The sequence below is a fragment of the Procambarus clarkii genome, chromosome 67, assembly GCF_040958095.1.
Source record: "Procambarus clarkii isolate CNS0578487 chromosome 67, FALCON_Pclarkii_2.0, whole genome shotgun sequence".
Classification (NCBI taxonomy): domain Eukaryota; kingdom Metazoa; phylum Arthropoda; class Malacostraca; order Decapoda; family Cambaridae; genus Procambarus; species Procambarus clarkii.
The window spans coordinates 22,359,105-22,380,196 of record NC_091216.1 but is presented as its reverse complement, the minus strand read 5'-3'; the positions used below and the strand labels follow the sequence as shown (position 1 = coordinate 22,380,196).

General features: G+C 45.4%; 1 protein-coding gene and 2 long non-coding RNA genes across 3 annotated transcripts in view; 1 reads left to right on the top strand and 2 right to left on the bottom strand.

Annotated features, from left to right (window-relative positions):
• The window catches only part of LOC138355450 (uncharacterized), a 114,197-nt gene extending 100,375 nt beyond the window's left edge, over nt 1-13,822 (bottom strand). Inside the window, exon 1 of the long non-coding RNA XR_011223933.1 lies at nt 12,611-13,822. This is a non-coding gene — a long non-coding RNA (uncharacterized lncRNA). The remainder of the gene's footprint in view (nt 1-12,610) is intronic.
• Nucleotides 7,588-10,307, top strand: LOC138355448 (uncharacterized). The gene is made up of 2 exons (XR_011223930.1): nt 7,588-8,664; nt 8,725-10,307. It is a non-coding gene; the product is annotated as an uncharacterized lncRNA (long non-coding RNA).
• An 893-nt stretch (nt 13,823-14,715) lies between the features above and the next one.
• LOC138355447 (uncharacterized) lies at nt 14,716-19,224 on the bottom strand. The gene is made up of 7 exons (XM_069310436.1): nt 19,176-19,224; nt 18,345-18,452; nt 17,559-17,670; nt 16,486-16,579; nt 15,988-16,088; nt 15,723-15,846; nt 14,716-15,022 (listed from the first exon to the last, which is right to left on the bottom strand). Exons 2-7 carry the CDS (start codon nt 18,406-18,408, stop codon nt 14,864-14,866), a joined length of 654 nt encoding a protein of 217 aa, XP_069166537.1. The 5' UTR covers nt 18,409-18,452; nt 19,176-19,224; the 3' UTR covers nt 14,716-14,863.
• Between the last annotated feature and the right edge of the window lie 1,868 nt (nt 19,225-21,092).

Sequence of the window (21,092 nt, the reverse complement as noted above, 5' to 3'; positions counted from 1 at the left end):
CCGTTTGTCATTCATAAACAGTGGGTTTGGCGGGTGGATGGAATGGTCTTTGGGCCTTTGGAGGACCACACCCTCTACCTGGTGGAGTAGGGAATACCCTACTCCACCAACCCCCACCCCCCCCCTATTCCACACATCACCGCCCCCTACTCCACAGACCCCCTACTCCACAGACCCCCTACTCCACCGCCCCCCTACTCCACCGCCCCCCTACTCCACCGCCCCCCTACTCCACCGCCCCCCTACTCCACCGCCCCCCTACTCCACCGCCCCCCTACTCCACCGCCCCCCTACTCCACCGCCCCCCTACTCCACCGCCCCCCTACTCCACCGTCCCCCTACTCCACCGTCCCCCTACTCCACCGCCCCCCTACTCCACCGCCCCCTACAAGTAAGTGCAATTATGTACTATTCATAGCCGTCAGGAATTGTACTTCTTTTCACTTGGTATTAAACTGTAATGTCAAATATATTGTGAATATTTGAGTTTACCTGAAAAAGCTGAATAGAAAACCACGACCTAACCTAACCTTCTTAGTGTTTGAAGATAAGCATTTTATTGCTTTTTAATTACAATTAGTACTTAACCTATAGCTATATTCATAATTACAATTGTGCCGTTACAATTCCCGACTGTCATACATAGTACATAATTGCACTTATGGGGCTGTTACATTTATCTCCCCATTTATTCTCCTCGTTTTCTGTTAAGACACACTGAATTTTAGGATGAAGTTTTCAAGTTCACTTCGCTATACACAAGTTTTAAATATTAGGATTTTTTCAGTTTTATTAAACAATAGAGATTTTACAAAAAAAAATTGAAAATATCCTGAGTTACTTTACAATTTATTAAAATATTTTAGTTTTGTTTTATTAGTATTTTAAAACTGTAATATCAATATAGCTATAGGTTAAGTACTAATTGTAATTAAAAAGCAATAAAATGCTTATCTTCAAACACTAAGAAGGTTAGGTTAGGTCGTGGTTTTCTATTCAGCTTTTTCAGGTAAACTCAAATATTCACAATATATTTGACATTACAGTTTAATACCAAGTGAAAAGAAGTACAATTCCTGACGGCTATGAATAGTACATAATTGCACTTACTTGTGGTGTTATATTTACCTCCCCATTTTTGGAGGACGGGCTGCTACCACACAACCCCAACCATGGGTTGCTGGAGAACACGGTGTTCACTACTGAGTCACGGTATGCTCTATAGTGCCTCAACCCGTCCTTGACTCAAGTCCATTCCATCCAGCGGTCGACCCCACAGACTCATTCATAAATTTTTACATGCTGTTCATTCAAAACAGGAATTTTCTCAAATATAAATTAATATTATAATCTATTATCATATTGTGCATATATAGGCATAGGGTAGGTTAGGTGTTTAGGTTCTGTTGGCGATTATTTGTATTTGTAGTACGTGGGTGAAGCATTTATAGCTTTTTATTTCGAACAAAATTCGTCAGTGAAGCACTTGTTCCGGAAGTGTTCGAACGTCATCAGTTGAGAGTCGTGTGTAACCCGTTTGTCATTCATAAACAGTGGGTTTGGCGGGTGGATGGAATGGTCTTTGGGCCTTTGGAGGACCACACCCTCTACCTGGTGGAGTAGGGAATACCCTACTCCACCAACCCCCCCCCCCCCCCCCCCCCTATTCCACACATCACCGCCCCCTACTCCACAGACCCCCTACTCCACAGACCCCCTACTCCACAGACCCCCTACTCCACCGCCCCCCTACTCCACCGCCCCCCTACTCCACCGCCCCCCTACTCCACCGCCCCCCTACTCCACCGCCCCCCTACTCCACCGCCCCCCTACTCCACCGTCCCCCTACTCCACCGTCCCCCTACTCCACCGTCCCCCTACTCCACCGTCCCCCTACTCCACCGTCCCCCTACTCCACCGCCCCCCTACTCCACCGCCCCCTACAAGTAAGTGCAATTATGTACTATTCATAGCCGTCAGGAATTGTACTTCTTTTCACTTGGTATTAACCCTTGCACTGCTCACCTATTTTCGGCAAAAACGTCTTGGTGCAATTGTCAAGGACATATTTTTGTTATTTTTACAAATGTTCAGGTAAATTTAATGTCAAAATGTTTCCAAAGTCAACTATTTCCATTTCAAAACACAAATAGTAATGAAAACATTAAAATATAGCCAAATTAAAAAACAAAAAGAACAACTCTCTGAGCGCCTAAAGGCGCTTTGCGCAGTGCAGTGGTTAAACTGTAATGTCAAATATATTGTGAATATTTGAGTTTACCTGAAAAAGCTGAATAGAAAACCACGACCTAACCTAACCTTCTTAGTGTTTGAAGATAAGCATTTTATTGCTTTTTAATTACAATTAGTACTTAACCTATAGCTATATTCATAATTACAATTGTGCCGTTACAATTCCCGACTGTCATACATAGTACATAATTGCACTTATGGGGCTGTTACATTTATCTCCCCATTTATTCTCCTCGTTTTCTGTTAAGACACACTGAATTTTAGGATGAAGTTTTCAAGTTCACTTCGCTATACACAAGTTTTAAATATTAGGATTTTTTCAGTTTTATTAAACAATAGAGATTTTACAAAAAAAAATTGAAAATATCCTGAGTTACTTTACAATTTATTAAAATATTTTAGTTTTGTTTTATTAGTATTTTAAAACTGTAATATCAATATAGCTATAGGTTAAGTACTAATTGTAATTAAAAAGCAATAAAATGCTTATCTTCAAACACTAAGAAGGTTAGGTTAGGTCGTGGTTTTCTATTCAGCTTTTTCAGGTAAACTCAAATATTCACAATATATTTGACATTACAGTTTAATACCAAGTGAAAAGAAGTACAATTCCTGACGGCTATGAATAGTACATAATTGCACTTACTTGTGGTGTTATATTTACCTCCCCATTTTTGGAGGACGGGCTGCTACCACACAACCCCAACCATGGGTTGCTGGAGAACACGGTGTTCACTACTGAGTCACGGTATGCTCTATAGTGCCTCAACCCGTCCTTGACTCAAGTCCATTCCATCCAGCGGTCGACCCCACAGACTCATTCATAAATTTTTACATGCTGTTCATTCAAAACAGGAATTTTCTCAAATATAAATTAATATTATAATCTATTATCATATTGTGCATATATAGGCATAGGGTAGGTTAGGTGTTTAGGTTCTGTTGGCGATTATTTGTATTTGTAGTACGTGGGTGAAGCATTTATAGCTTTTTATTTCGAACAAAATTCGTCAGTGAAGCACTTGTTCCGGAAGTGTTCGAACGTCATCAGTTGAGAGTCGTGTGTAACCCGTTTGTCATTCATAAACAGTGGGTTTGGCGGGTGGATGGAATGGTCTTTGGGCCTTTGGAGGACCACACCCTCTACCTGGTGGAGTAGGGAATACCCTACTCCACCAACCCCCACCCCCCCCCCTATTCCACACATCACCGCCCCCTACTCCACAGACCCCCTACTCCACCGCCCCCCTACTCCACCGCCCCCCTACTCCACCGCCCCCCTACTCCACCGCCCCCCTACTCCACAGACCCCTACGTCAAGATCTACCTGCTGTTCAACGGACAACGGGTGGCCAAGAAGAAGACCCACGTCAAGAAGCGGACACTAAACCCGGTCTTCAACGAGTCCTTCGTCTTCGACCTGCCGGCCGGCGTCGACGGCCTGGACAGCATCAGCCTCGAGTTCCTCTTACTTGACTGGGACAGAGTAACCAAGAACGAGGTCAGTGGTTCGAGCTCACTCCCCACTTACCCGACCACTTGGGCTGGACGGTAGAGCGACGGTCTCGCTTCATGCAGGTCGGCGTTCAATCCTCGACTGTCCAAGTGGTTGGGCACCATTCCTTTCCCCTCGTCCCATCCCTTATCCTGACACCTTTCCCAGTGCTATATAGTCGTAATGGCTTGGCGCTTTCTCCTGATTGCTTATATTGACAGTTGTGTGTACTCACCTAGTTGTGCTTGCGGGGTTGAGCTTTGGCTCTTTGGCCCCGCCTTTGGCTGTGTGTGTGTGTGTCGCCACAGAGTGTACTGGAGAGGCATTTGGAGAATATTACAAATGTTTCAACATTCATCAACACACAACAACTCATCTTCACAACTGAATAGGTTTGAACTTTCATTGAGCTTCACTCATTTCCTGTGTTCATGTGTTCAAAATATAACATTAGCAAATACTCAACACGTTTAATATATTCGAATAATTTCCAAGAGATCTACGAAACGTTTTCTACCCTAAACTTGCTGACAAAAAACTATAAATTTATATATATATATTATATATATATATATATATATATATATATATATATATATATATATATATATATATATATATATACACACACATATGTAAACAAATAACGCTTTTATAACAAAATACTAAAAATTACTATGAGGCATTCAAGCCATTTCCAAATGCGCCTTTGTGCAATTTTCGAAGTATAATAATAGGCAACATTGTAATAAATTCACAATGACGTGATATATCAAGGAAAATAACTTAGAAGCAAAGGAATGACTCGAACGAGCGTTCTGGTGAGTCCCAGATTCAGTAGAGTTGCGGGTATACAGCACTATACCTGTGATTGCCCTGTTATAAGTGACTTCAAACCTAATGGTATGAGGTACTTTGAGTTCTGTAATTACTTCATACACTCAGGGATATTAGAAGATATTCTTGTGCTGTTCCCAGAGTTTGCTAGTGGAGGCTAATAGATTTTAGGCCTTATATTTCATGTTATCACCTGATTTTTAGTCAGAGTTGATTTGTTTTGTATTGAGGCAGGTATGCATATGTCTGTGTATGCATAGCATACATGTCTCCCCTGACTCCATGTATGACTAACCATCCTGTGAGATGGGAATATTACATGAACTTCCAGCTAGGTCTTGATCTACACTGTGTAATCTTTCATATAAAATAGGGCAGCAGCACAGCGCTGTGTATACCTAAGCTTGTTAATAATAAATAAAAACATCGTGAGAGAATAGGTTGTGGCAGGTGACTGGGAATCACCAGTAAGTTCACTGCGGGCTCACCATAGCCTGTGCTACTTGAAGCTCTTTGCTCCAAGTAGCGAATCTTAAACAAAGGGAATCACCCGAATGCTGGTTCAAGTCACTCCATTGCCTCTGAATGATTGTAATAGGCGGTATAATAATTGAATATAATATTTCAATATAAAATAACATGTTTCTACATAAGTATTGTGCGCACAATGAACACAGTCTCAAATAAATACCATTAAGCATGCAGTTACTGTGTCCACTACACTCCTTAGTTGCTTCACTTAGCTAGTCCCAGAACTAAGAGGCATGAGTTACAAGGAAAGACTGCATGAAATGCACATCACATCGCTGGAAGACACGAGACATCGGGGAGACATGATCACTACCTACAAAATTCTAAGAATAATTTACAGGGTAGATAAAGAAACTGTTTAACACGGGTGGTACGCCAACAAGGGGACACAGGTGGAGACGAGTACCTACACGAGTCACAGGGACGTTAGAAAGAACTTTTTCAGTGTCAGAGTAGTTAACAGGTGTAATGCATTAGGCAGTGATGTGGTGGAGGCTGACTCCATACACAGTTTCAAGTGTAGATATGATAGAGCCCAGTAGGCTCAGGAACCTGTACACCAGTTAATTGACAGTTGAGAGGCGGGAGCAAAGAGCCAGAACTCAACCCCCACAAATACAACTAGGTGAGTACTTGACACAAGTCACCATGAAGGTACTGTGTTGTTCTCAAATACACACACAACAGTTCCTGAACTTTCCATTTTATTCAATACATAAATGATTAAGAAAAGATGATGCATGAACTTAAGCTGCCTTAAACCCTTCTAAACCACCGTTATGTAAGACTGTGTTTGTTGAAGCTTTAATTATTGTGGTAGATGGTGCGGGGAGTGACTCACCCCGGCACCAGTAAGAACATTTACAAGAACTTTTCCAACAAGAACAGAATTTCTTAGCCAGCTGCTTCTGTTTTGCAGGTGATTGGTCGGTTGGAGTTGGGCGGGGCCAGGGCAGCGTGTGGCTCAGCCAATCACCACTGGAGTGAGGTGGTGACGTCACCACGCCGCCAGATAGCTGAGTGGCACAAGTTAAGGGAGTAGTGTAGCTGAGAGCAGCAAGCACTGAGAAGTCAATATAGCAGCTGGCACCTGGACCATCACGTCAGTAGTGTAGCTGACGGCAGCGGTTGTGCTGCACGTCAGCCACAGCACCGCCGGGGGAGACGGGGGGGGGGGGACGCGCCCACTAGAGGGAGCCTCTGCTTGTCTCATCTTGAACTTCTATCGTAAAATACATATTTGTAACGCTCTGGGAACACTAATTTGATCTCGTTCTGTACCTTGCTCGCTTGTGGCCGCCTTGATGACTGATCTGAGAGCTGTGCTTACCGCCTTCCTCTATGTATGTATGTGTGTGTGTGTACTTACCTAGTTGTGTTTGCGGGGGTTGAGCTCTGGCTCTTTGGTCCCGCCTCAAACATTGAGGGGCCTGTCCGGGAGCCTGTACTGTGTGTGTGTGTGTGTGTGTGTGTGTGTGTGTGTGTGTGTGTGTGTGTGTGTGTGTGTGTGTGTGTGTGTATGCATAGCATGCGACGCTGCCGCTGCCGAAGTAGCCAAAGACGACTCAGCTTTCGAGTCTGAACAACCATTAAACAAGCTGGCGTCTTGAGGTGACCTTTAGACCTTAGTGGAGAACTTTGATAACGGGGGGGGGGGGGCAACGGCTGCCTGCGTCACCTCTTGTGGCGGAACCTGTCACCAGGGTGTACTAGTGTGTCACCAGGGTGTACTGGTGTGTCACCAGGGTGTACTAGTGTGTCACCAGGGTGTACTGGTGTGTCACCAGGGTGTCGCCATTGTCACCAGGGTGTACTAGTGTGTCACCAGGGTGTACTGGTGTGTCACCAGGGTGTACTGGTGTGTCACCAGGGTGTCGCCATTGTCACCAGGGTGTACTAGTGTGTCACCAGGGTGTACTACTGTGTCACCAGGGTGTACTAGTGTGTCACCAAGGTGTACTAGTGTGTCACCAGGGTGTACTAGTGTGTCACCAGGGTGTACTACTGTGTCACCAGGGTGTACTACTGTGTCACCAGGGTGTACTAGTGTGTCACCAGGGTGTACTAGTGTGTCACCAGGGTGTACTAGTGTGTCACCAGGGTGTACTAGTGTGTCACCAGTGTGTACTAGTGTGTCACCAGTGTCACCAGGGTGTACTAGTGTCACCAGGGTGTACTAGTGTGTCACCAGGGTGTACTAGTGTGTCACCAGGGTGTACTAGTGTGTCACCAGGGTGTACTAGTGTGTCACCAGTGTGTACTAGTGTGTCACCAGGGTGTACTAGTGTGTCACCAGGGTGTACTAGTGTGTCACCAGGGTGTACTAGTGTGTCACCAGGGTGTACTAGTGTGTCACCAGGGTGTACTAGTGTGTCACCAGGGTGTACTAGTGTGTCACCAGGGTGTACTAGTGTGTCACCAGGGTGTACTAGTGTGTCACCAGGGTGTACTAGTGTGTCACCAGGGTGTACTAGTGTGTCACCAGGGTGTACTAGTGTGTCACCAGGGTGTACTAGTGTGTCACCAAGGTGTACTGGTGTGTCACCAGGGTGTACTAGTGTCACCAGGGTGTACTAGTGTGTCACCAAGGTGTACTAGTGTGTCACCAAGGTGTACTACTGTGTCACCAGGGTGTACTACTGTGTCACCAGGGTGTACTACTGTGTCACCAGGGTGTACTACTGTGTCACCAGGGTGTACTACTGTGTCACCAGGGTGTACTACTGTGTCACCAGGGTGTACTACTATGTCACCAGGGTGTACTACTGTGTCACCAGGGTGTACTACTGTGTCACCAGGGTGTACTACTGTGTCACCAGGGTGTACTACTGTGTCACCAGGGTGTACTACTGTGTCAGCAGGGTGTACTACTGTGTCACCAGGGTGTCGCCAGTGTCACCAAAGTGTCGCCAGTGTCGCCAAGGTGTCGCCAGTGTCGCCAAGGTGTCGCCAGTGTCGTCAAGGTGTCACCAAAGTGTCGCCAGGGTGTCGTCAGAGAAAGTTGTCAGATATTGTCTCAAAGAGTTGACAGTTGTGCTGGTGGTAGTGTGATGGTGGTGGTAGTGTGATGGTGGTGGTAGTGTGATGGTGGTGGTAGTGTGATGGTGGTGGTAGTGTGGTGGTTGTGGTAGTGTGGTGGTGGTGGTAGTGTGGTGGTGGTGGTAGTGTGGTGGTGGTGGTAGTGTGGTGGTGGTGGTGGTAGTGTGGTGGTGGTGGTGGTAGTGTGGTGGTGGCTGGTGACACCCACCACCTAAGGGGCCACTACCGCTAGTAGAGTACCCAAGAACACCCAATATTTCCCTCGTAAGACAGCCCGCAACAAGGGATTTATTTTCATTGTAAACCCCTTTTATTTAAGTCAACTTCATATAACGTAAATAACCGCAGCCAATTCAAGCTAACATAACGATATATAATAGTTTAACCAATTATAAAACGAGGTTAGGTATATGGGAAGTGCTTCAGTACTATTGCTAGGTATCTGGGCAGCTCCCTCTCCCTCCTGACACACGGCCCTCGCCCCCAAAGGCCGCCAGAGGCCGGCCCTCGTCCCCAGAGGCCGCCAGAGGCCGGCCCTCGTCCCCAGAGGCCGGCCCTCGTCCCCAGAGGCCGCCAGAGGCCGGCCCTCGTCCCCAGAGGCCGCCAGAGGCCGGCCCTCGTCCCCAGAGGCCGCCAGAGGCCGGCCCTCGTCCCCAGAGGCCGGCCCTCGTCCCCAGAGGCCGGCCTTCGTCCCCAGAGGCCGGCCTTCGTCCCCAGAGGCCGCCAGAGGCCCCCAGAGGCCCCCAGATGCCGCCAGAGGCCGGCCCTCGTCCCCAGAGGCCGCCAGAGGCCCCCAGATGCCGCCAGAGGCCGGCCCTCAGCACTTACTACAATATATAATCTACCAGACTGCCGTGTCCATCTCACAACTGATCACCGGGTTTGACCTCACTAGTACTCCAAGCCACGTTGATACTCGCTATAACTGTTAATTTCACGCAACTGGATATTCAGCGGTCACTGCTGAAACTATTCAGCCTACTCCCTCCCCCTATCACCACCACCTGTCAGCTTCCTATCGCCCTCACTATAAATAAGCTTGACAATAAATTTTGTTTTTCCGGACTGCCTTAAAAGGTGAGTGAAGTGGTGCCCTTGTCCACCAGCCTGCAGCTGCTGCGTCCCCCTGCCTGTCCTGCCACACCACCTGCTCTCTCCATTGTCCACCAGCCTGCAGCTGCTGCGTCCCCCTGCCTGTCCTGCCACACCACCTGCTCTCTCCATTGTCCACCAGCCTGCAGCTGCTGCGTCCCCCTGCCTGTCCTGCCACACCACCTGCTCTCTCCATTGTCCACCAGCCTGCAGCTGCTGCGTCCCCCTGCCTGTCCTGCCACACCACCTGCTCCCTCCATTGTCCACCAGCCTGCAGCTGCTGCGTCCCCCTGCCTGTCCTGCCACACCGCCTGCTCTCTCCACTTCTGAATCTTGCGAAGGAATTCTGGTCTTTTTGGAAATATGTAACTATAAATGGCTACATATTTCGCAAGAAATCTTGATGTGAAGGGATAGCAGGTGCTCACACACACATACAGTATATATATACATATACACACACATATATATATATATATATATATATATATATATATATATATATATATATATACATATATATACATATATATACATATATATATATATATATTACATACACTGTATGTGTGTGTGTCTGTGTGTGTATATATAATGTTCCTTAGAGGTGTGATGGAGTTTCGGGCGAAATACCATATCTACATAGTGGAAAAAACTGACTCATATAAATATATATATATATATATACACATGTCCACTTTCATATTTATAAACATGCATGTCTGTACATGTCTTGAACGTGATATAATATATTTTCCTTGTGTTAGAAGCGTCACGTATCATGCATAAATGTTCAGAGAGAAGTATGATACATACATGTCCAGAGACGTTATACATAAATGTTAATCAGAGACTGGTAACACACATTTATGTTGAGAGAGAGAGAGAAGGAAGACTGTTACAAGTCGCCGTTAAGGTAACTCCAGGAAGGTGTTTCGGGGATGTTATCAGTGTGTGTATTATTCTAAAGTGTTGTTGTAAGTGTTATCTGTGATGATAACATGTATCACATGTTGCCAATTGCTGTAGTAGTCGAATTTATTAAAGTATTTCAACATCAGATTCATTTTTCTGCGTATTCCTGCATTTTGGGGCCTTCTGCTGCGTGATATGTGGCAACCCGTTCTCGCCCTTGCTTATAGTCAATATTGGCTTATTAATAAGTGCATATGTGACAATCTAATTTATTGTGATTATTTTAGTTCACCTTGAAAAGCTTAATAGAAAACACCGACCTAACCTAACCTTCTTAGTATGTTAAGATAAGCATCTTATTGCTTCTTAATTACAATTATTACTTAACCTATACCTATATTGATATTACAGTTTTATAAAAATAATAAAACAAAACCAAAATATTTAAATTGTAAATTAACTCAAGATATTGTCAAATATTGTATAAAATCTGTTTAATAAAACTGAAAAAGAAATTCCCAATATGAAAACTGGTGTTTAGCAAATCTATAGGAAGAGTTTGTATCTTAAAAACAAAATGTAACTTTGCATATACCACATACGTACTTATTAATCAGCCAAATAGTGACTACAAGCAAAAAGTCATATATGTACTGTCTTGTGCGAGAGCGGGTTGCATGTGGACAACTTTAGACACCACTGGTGGAGCAAGACAGCAGTGGTGTTGTTGGATACTAACGGTGGTGCTCGACATCAGCTATATAGCTGGAAACTATTTTCCGAGTCCCTACACAGTGTGGCCAGTCCCCTACCACAGTGTGGGCCAGTCCCCTACCACAGTGTGGGCCAGTCCCCTACCACAGTGTGGGCCAGTCCCCTACCACAGTGTGGGCCAGTCCCCTACCACAGTGTGGGCCAGTCCCCTACCACAGTGTGGGCCAGTCCCCTACCACAGTGTGGGCCAGTCCCCTACCACAGTGTGGGCCAGTCCCCTACCACAGTGTGGGCCAGTCCCCTACCACAGTGTGGGCCAGTCCCCTACCACAGTGTGGGCCAGTCCCCTACCACAGTGTGGGCCAGTCCCCTACCACAGTGTGGGCCAGTCCCCTACCACAGTGTGGGCCAGTCCCCTACCACAGTGTGGGCCAGTCCCTACCACAGTGTGGGCCAGTCCCCTACTACAGTGTGGGCCAGTCCCCTACCACAGTGTGGGCCAGTCCCCTACCACAGTGTGGGCCAGTCCCAACAACAAATCGTACACTCTGTATATACCATTTTGGTACACAACCATTACATCTAGTTGGGAATTTTTTTAAGCATAGCATTTTTATATTAAGATGCCCAAATGCTACATTGATAATAAAGTGTTGTAAAATTTATGAATTTAACTGACGTTATCAAGAAATGACAATTTTTGTAATTTCTTTTTCAAACTAAAGAAAGTATTAAGAGCAATTCGAGTATTTCAATAAAACGCTAGGGATATTTGAAATTGAAACCCATGCTATATATATATATATATATATATATATATATATATATATATATATATATATATATATATATATATATAATGGATTTATATTTGTAAAGTTCTTGATTCAGAAACGATTACAATAAATTTATCAAAAATGTAGAGGAATGACAAATATTGTAATAGGTCATGTCTGTTAGTCCTCCTTACCCCATTATGGATGAAACCTGAGTAATCCATTAATCCCTTAACCCTTATACAAGCAAGAGTTTAGGAGTATGGACAGTTCTGGGAGGGGGGGGCAGTCAGGGGCATCACCCACCAGAGGAGTAATTTATCATTAAATGTTAAGATATGTAACAGGTAAATTACTTGTATACCAAGTAAGTAATTATCAAAAGAAGGCACTAAATATATACCAAGTAGTTTAACATGAACACTGAATACCACTTAAACATTCAGATATAATATTATTCAAGGATATATACATTTAACACCACAGCTGCTCCAAAAATTATGCAATAGGCTCGAGTAGGTATACTTCAGTAATCATGCAAAAACGGATCATAAGATTCAGTCATATATATATATATATATATATATATATATATATATATATATATATATATATATATATATATATATATATATATATATATATATATAAGTAAGCAACTAGTATATAAATCATGCTACATCATACCGAAAGCATATTCAAATGTAAGTCCATTAACTATCGGGAAGTAAACTCCGTTGGACTTGAAAATTTCCACATTGGTTATAAGGAATTATGGGAGCGCCTCGGCCCGCCGACCTCGTCTCCATCACGCTACGGCTGGCCAGTCATATGATGGCTACAGTAATTCTAGAAATATTCTGTTCAGTTGTCAACAAACACCTGACCCTGTCTAGATTATATTCAGGAACTACTAGAGAATAAGTGGCATGCACTAGGAACAAAAAGATGGTCATACTTGGATGGTGGAGGAGTGGATAACGACACGTCTGGTCCCCACAACACCGTGAATCCATCTGCCGACAGTTTTGGCGCCGGAATACATCACATTCCAGAAGTGGCTCGAATTATAATTCTGAGTATTGTTAATTAATTGCACAGGCCATTACTCAATTAATCCCTCTGACACAATTATTTCTACATCCAATTACATTACAATGTCTCAAGTAATATTTTTTTCGATCAAGTAAAAAACAAAATAAAATAGTCAACATTTGAGGACTAGTTGTGATGGGGAGGAGGTGAGGCGGCCGTAGTCTTGGCGGGAAACACTGGCGCGGATGTCAGCAGCTACTTGTAAACTTTAACATAGGTGTACACCTCCGTCCTTCCCTAATATGTCTACATAGTATGTAATATGAAACCCTCGGGAAAGTTCAGGAAACTCACCAAAATAAAGTACATTTGCGTTGACGGAAAATCAGTTACTCACATGACCTGTGTGGTGATGGTGACATCACTACTCACAAGACGTGCTTGGTACCAACACAAAACCTTACAGTTGTCTGTTAAAGGTACCAGATGGCCCATAATTCCGTTCGTTAATGTGATAGTGAACGGTCACTGGCTTTGACCACAAATATTATATCGTTGGGAATGCCCCGGTAAACCAGTATTCCCGGGTTCGTTCTCGACGCACAATCGAGAATTCCGGGTTCGAAGCCCGGGCGGGCAGCCCGTCCTCATAAACAAAGGCCAAAGTCCATTACATGCACCTGCCAAACCCCCTGTTTATGAATGAAAAGCGGTTTACTCGCGACTCACAACTGATGACGTCCGAACACTTCCGGAACAAGTGCTTCACTCACATCCTCTGTTCGAACCATAATTCAATAAATGCTTCATCCACGTCCTTCAAATACCAGCCCGTCCTCCAAACAAAGATCCAAAAGTGATTCCATGCACCCACCAAACCACCTGTTTATGAATGAAAAGCGGTTTACACACGACTCACAACTGCTGACGTTCGAACATATCCGGAACAAGTGTTTCACTGACGAATTTTGTTCGAATCACAACGCTATAAATGCTTCACCCACGGACTACAAATACAAATAATCGCCAACAGAACCTAAACACCTAACCTAACCTAACCTATGCCTATATATGCACAATATGCTAATATATTATAATATTAATTTATACTTGAGAAAATTCCCATTTTGAATGAACAGCATATTAAAATTTATGAATGCGTCTGTGGGGTCGACCGCTGGATGTAATGGACTTGAGTCGAGGACGGGTTGCAAATACAGATAATCGCCAACAGAACCTAAACACCTACCCTAACCTAACTATACATAGAATTTTTATGTATAATAATATTAATTAATATACGAGAACAAACCAATTTTTAATATACATTATGTTAAATGTGATGAATGCGTTTGGGGAGGACGGCCGCTGCTTTAAACAGCCTAGTGTGCAACCCGTCCTCGGACCAAGTCCATTCTATCCAGCGGTCGACCCCAAGACGCACTCATCAATTTTAACATTCTGTTCATTCAAAACAAGAATTTTCTCAAATATAAATTAACCTAACCTAACCTAACCTAATAGTAGTATTTTATATTATCAAATTGTATATATTTAGGCACTGGTTAGGTTAGGTGTTTAGGTTCTGTTGGCGATTATTTGTATTAGTAGTACGTGGGTGAAGCATTTCCAGTGTTGTGGTTCCTCAACCCAGCCTCCAAACAAAGACGCCCTTTACGGGCTCACCATAGCCCGTGCTACTTAGAACTTGTTCAGAGTAGCTGAATCTATAACAACAAAGACGCCCCCGGTACTTTTGCGGGGACGAGTTGTGGAACCATCTGTATAACCAGTTTTCCAACTGGCCTCGGCAAATCTTTACACGACTCTCCAGAGAGAAGTTGAGACGTGGCGTGGTGTGGTGTTGCTCTAACTCTTCCCCGCAGCACACTACGGCTCTACACCTGTGACACTAGTAATATTGATATGATTTAAAGGTAAGAACAATGTAGACGAGGTCCTATTACCAAGTCCTAACTTAGGACTAACAGGTGAACTATCATTAGGGATCAGTCAAACCATTTAACATAATATATTTCAGTTTATTTTAAACATTGTAAAAGGTATCCAGAAGCCTTGGGATGTAGTTGACTTTGCTTCAGAAAACAGTCCGTGCCAGGAAGACAGCTCTGAGGCGACGCTCACAACGTAGGTATCACGTTGATGGCTGTGAGAGTCAGGGCGCTCTGAAGGCCGCTGCCACACACGCCAGAGAGTTGAGGAACTCCTCAAGCGCTAAGGAGTTCTCGTTGAAAATATTTTGGGCAATCTCAATAAGTGCTTGAGCTTCTTCTTCGATGTGAGCGCTTATCTCCTCTGCTCCCTCGAAGTCCGCCTAGAACACAACGTTAGACGATGAGTCACAATAACGTGGCTGGAGAAATGATGACTAAACTCAGAAAATGAGTTGTGGTTTGGTCACACCACAGCTTGGTAATAATGCTCACACGTCTTGATAATGATCCAGGACGGACCGAAATGTCGTCGCTTCTTAATATTGTGAGTTGCGGTTTGATCATCACAAAGTGACAGTTTGTAGGGAACATCATCACTAAGTTTAGTGAGGCTTTTGTCATGCCTCATCTCCCGAGCGGACCACGATGCCCCGGTACTTGTGCGGACTGACCTGCCACCCTGCCACCACCCATCTAGTGACCACACCTACCACACACTTGGCCTACCCCCTTCTGGCATGACACTCTACCTCCCCCCTCACCTACACACAAGATGGCGGCCAACTGATGTAAACAATCCTCACAAAAGCTACAGTTTGCAGATGGTTTACAACTTGACTTTCTTAAAATTATATATTTTGACTAAAGTTTGTGCAACACTTGTTGTGTCTGAACAGCCTCACATCCTGCCCTGTACAAAACTCCTCCCTAATACCTCCGTCCTCTCTCCTACTACAACATCCACTTACTTATAGCAAGACGCGGTACTCATACAACCCCTCTCTTGTACCTCACCCCGTCCTCCTTCCTGTAACTACAACACTCAACTATTCACGGAAGAAAAGCGGGAGTTATACTCACTATCATGGAGCCAATGGTGAAGTCCATGACGAGGGAGCCCTCTTCGATACAGCCTCCCAGGGGGTCTAGGGTGATTTCTTCGGTCAAGAAGTCAACGTTGAGACCGAACAGGATGAACTCCAAACTGTGGGCGACACCGAGGCTCAACACACATCTTTATGATTTCAATTTTAAACAGGTACATAGTATTATTGCCATCAATATGTCATGCAAAAAGCAGGTTCTACAGGACAACGCGTACTACCACAATTGAGCATCAACTTACTCTGCTGTGCCTGAGCTGTACATTTCCTCGCCATTAAAGGTGCCAGCGAGGGAGTAGTCCTCTGTGCGGAAGGTGACGTTGACCACGGCGTCCACCTTCGTCTGCAACAGTTACCTTAGTGAGCAGTGGGGGAGGGAGGGTACACCATACCTGTGTTTAGGGTAAAGGAGACACTACACCCTTCCTGGGGAAGTGGGGTAGCTTCACCCTACTAGTAGACAATGGGCAAACACAACTAGCGGAAGTCACAATAAGCAGAAACTGACAATGTCTCTGCAGCGCTCTATGGACCCTTAGAGACTCTTCGACTCCCATCTGACTCTTAGGGACTCTTGGACTTCCATCTGACTCTTAGGGACTCTTTGGACTTCCATCTGACTGTTAGGGACTCAAGAGACCCTATGGACTCACTCTTAGGTCTTACACTACAATGTATACATCACTCAGTAACCAAACTAGAGAGGTAATTATAGGCGTTAAAGGAGAATAATGATGTACCTGTTTAGAGACGAGCGGGACTGGCGGCTGGAAGAAGGTGACCACAATGTTGGAGAACCCGCCGTGGACGGTGTCGTTAGCGTTGAACACCAGGCTGTTGGCACGAGTCTGCGTTAGTGGCTGTCTGCTGAGGCAGGCTCTCTTAGCTAGTAGTGTCTGCTGAGGCAGGCTCTCTTAGCTAGTAGTGTCTGCTGAGGCAGGCTCTCTTAGCTAGTAGTGTCTGCTGAGGCAGGCTCTCTTAGCTAGTAGTGTCTGCTGAGGCAGGCTCTCTTAGCTAGTAGTGTCTGCTGAGGCAGGCTCTCTTAGCTAGTAGTGTCTGCTGAGGCAGGCTCTCTTAGCTAGTAGTGTCTGCTGAGGCAGGCTCTCTTAGCTAGTAGTGTCTGCTGAGGCAGGCTCTCTTAGCTAGTAGTGTCTGCCGAGGCAGGCTCTCTTAGCTAGTAGTGTCTGCCGAGGCAGGCTCTCTTAGCTAGTAGTGTCTGCTGAGGCAGGCTCTCTTAGCTAGTAGTGTCTGCTGAGGCAGGCTCTCTTAGCTAGTAGTGTCTGCTGAGGCAGGCTCTCTTAGTTAGTAGTGTCTGCTGAGGCAGGCTCTCTTAGCTAGTAGTGTCTGCCGAGGCAGGCTCTCTTAGCTAGTAGTGTCTGCTGAGGCAGGCTCTCTTAGCTAGTAGTGTCTGCTGAGGCAGGCTCTCTTAGCTAGTAGTGTCTGCTGAGGCAGGCTCTCTTAGCTAGTAGTGTCTGCAATGGGCAGGGTGAGGTAGGGCCCACAACACAAACTAGGGCAGGGTGAGGTAGGGGCCCACAACACCAACTAGGGCAGGGTGAGGTAGGGGCCCACAACACCAACTAGGGCAGGGTGAGGTAGGGGCCCACAACACCAACTAGGGCAGGGTGAGGTAGGGCCCACAACACCAACTAGGGCAGGTGAGGTAGGGGGGCCACAACACCAATTAGGGCAGGGTGAGGTAGGGGCCACAACACCAACCAGGGCAGGGTGAGGTAGGGGGCCACAACATCAACTAGGGCAGGGTGAGGTAGGGGCCACAGCACCAACTAGGGCAGGGTGGTGGTGGTCGTACTCAGCATGGTCGGTGACAACATGGAGGTCGTTGATGCGAGGGAAGACGATAGGGTCGTGGGGTGCCAGAGCCGCCTGCAGCGCCGCCGTCAGTTCCTCCTCCAGGATGCCATCTGTTAAGAACCAGTAAGTATAAGGGTTGATCCCATCTATCAAGAATGAACTGCAGTCTTTTCTCTAACTCTTACCTTATAAATCATGTATAACATAATACAATTGTTCTCTGATAGACTAATTGTATCGCTATATTAGACAGCAAAACTTGAAGTGTAGTATTCGACATTAATAAAAATATTACGTCAAATTATACCACAAATACTATTCAAACTATTAGTGTCAATAATCAATATTTTACAGTTTTTAGTGCTGGGGGGAAGTGAGAGTTAGGTCAGTACGTGGGTGTAGGTCGGGTCGGTGGGTCCCTACCCACTAGACAAGTACATGTACGTGGGTGTAGGTCGGTTCGGTGGGTCCCTACCCACTAGACAAGTACATGTACGTGGGTGTAGGTCGGTTCGGTGGGTCCCTACCCACTAGGGAAGTACATGTACGAGGGTGTAGGTTGGGTCGGTGGGTCCCTACCCACTAGGGAAGTACATGTACGAGGGTGTAGGTCGGGTCGGTGGGTCCCTACCCACTAGACAAGTACATGTACGAGGGTGTAGGTCGGGTCGGTGGGTCCCTACCCACTAGGGAAGTACATGTACGAGGGTGTAGGTCGGGTCGGTGGGTCCCTACCCACTAGGGAAGTACAAGTGCCTGGGTAAAGGTGTAATCATACACTCACAAGAGCAGTGCGGCAACACTGAGGCCACCAGAAGAGTGACGATGAAGCTGCTTAATCTGAACATGGCGAAGCTGTGTCACAACAATGACTATCCACTGGAACTCACACCTGGAAAGAACAACAACACGTCTATTACAGGGGGGTCAAAGGGGACCAACTCTGCCAAGGCTTCAAGTCAACAATGAATGACTGTCCAGCACAAGGCGGAATCTACAGCTGTCTGGACAAATTATTAGAATGGTAATGTAACCTTCATCGACAATGAAGACAGACTGTGTCTTCATGCTGTTGCTAAGATGGTGGGAAGCTGTTACTAGGGGATGGGAGGTATTCTGGGAACAATTAGCAAGAATGTTTGGAAGCTTGTGGCTGCTAGCAAATTAACAATGATGGAGGTTAGAAGTGTATTTCGTAACTGCTCCTACGAGTTGTTGACCTTCTGACCGGACTGAACGTGTGAGTGGGCAGCCAAATATTGATTTTTAAATATATGAACTGAAAACATAGGTCATTAAAGCACAATAGAAAAACATGTGTACTAAACACACGAGTGATTACAGGTGCCATTAAAGGTGGAAATAGTTTGGGAGGAAGTTGTGCATCACATAATCTGTGATGAGCCTGCCACACTATTATACACGCCACACCTGCCACACTATTATACACGCCACACCTGCCACACTATACACACCACACCTGCCTCACCACTATACACGCCATACCTGCCCCACCTCCATACAGGCCACACCTGCCACACTATACACACCACACCATGAACCAAACGCTACCACAGACAATAGCAAAACACGTTTAGTTGCCCAAATAACCAACCTATTTGATGAGGACTTGTCTGTGAGGAGCTGAGGTGAGTGTGTCTTGCGCATATATATATATGCTCCTGTGGTGGGGGCGGGGGGCTCCGTGTGGGGGCGGGGGGCTCTTTGTTAAGGGGGGAGGCTTCCTGTGAGGGGGCAATAGGGGAAGAGGACCCCCCAGCAGAGAGGGAGGCTCCTGAAGTTAGGAGGCATTCCGGAGACAGGAAGGTGTGAGTGGCATATGGGTAGATCTCACACCTCTCCAGCTCTGGGAGTTTTTTTTTTCATTTTTTGGGCCTCGATAACCGCATTGGGAACTCACAGCCTGGCCCAGCCAACGGGAGCCCTGGCAACAGGAGCCCCGCACCGCGTGGGATAGCCCCGGACTACTACCACTACAACGTTGGCAGCTACAAGCGGTGAGGACAGTGGACCGTACGATACACATTTCTGTAAGTCTTGACGTACTAGGAAAGAGTACTAGGAGACACTTTCTCAACACTGCTTGTTATATTCTCAGGGTGTATATTATAAGGTATATTATCAACCATCTTAGTCGTGGCTACCAGAGCCCCGGGGCTGGCCGCCGGCTGCAGCAAGAAGCGGCCCAAGCTTCAAGATCAATAAATATCTGAGCCCGGCGAGTCAGTGAGTGTAGCAGGTGACCCATTTCCTGAGTGATTAGTGTGTGTGTCGGAATATGAAATAGGTGTTAATGATAATGACACCAAGTGTAAACTATGTTGTATGTTAAGTTCTCACACCCTCACCCATTATGTTCTGGATTGTCCGTGGATTAATGTATAAACACTGAGATAAGGACTGTTCCTGAACAAATAGCCTGGATGTGTCACAACGGAAAGGTTGATGATATTCTGGTTAGATATAAGAATTTTGCACCAAGACTGTAACCTTTTGTTGAATTGTCTGAATGTTTTGCAAATTGTCTATATACCTAGTCATAAAGGTATTTGCGTGTACGTCTGGTAACATACTGCATGTGTAAAGAAAGAAATGTATATGTTTATCACTCAAAATGTTCGGTAATATGTTTATTATTTGTGATGTGTCTATGTATTAACACGTTGTACTGAACGGGGTGAGAATAGCTTGAGCTACCTCATCCCTTTGTGTGTATTTATACCTTAATAAACTTATTTCAATTTCAATTACAGTGTGTGTGTGTCCTCTCGCTCAGAGCTGCACGCTAATGCACACTCAGCAACAATATATATAAATATACTAGCGTGAGAAGTAAGACCGGCCAGGTCCCATGGAGTCCCTCTTGTCTGTACTGACATTCACACTCTTCCCATGCCCCCTCTAAAGTTCAGGACGGTCTCCTGATAATGGTCGCAGTTCAAGGTGTTGCCAAGACTAGTTTTTTTAGTGCCTCCTCTCTCCAGTGGCACTAATTCTTACTGGATACAGTGGCACTAACTCTTGACAGCTACAGTGCCACAATTGCCAGACAGCTTGGGCCCATCGTATGTACGAAATGTTCTATTTAGATAAGTGTAGTTAATATTGATAAAGGAATAATTGCTAAAATAATGACACAAGACATGTAATGGAGGTGATGGGAGCGGCCTATCGACACCTCAATACATGAATGACCTGACCAGCTGCCTCGTTGTATTGTTACTGCCTCATGTCACGTTGATGCAGACGTTATGTTGATGTAGACGTCAGGTTGATGTCTACGTCAGGTTGATGTGGACGTCAGGTTGATGTGGACGTTATGTTGATGTAGACGTCAGGTTAATGTCTACGCCAGGTTGAAGTCTACGCCAGGTTGATGTCTACGCCAGGTTAATGTCTACGCCAGGTTGAAGTCTACGCCAGGTTGATGTCTACGCCAGGTTGATGTCTACGCCAGGTTGAAGTCTACGCCAGGTTGATGTCTACGCCAGGTTGATGTCTACGCCAGGTT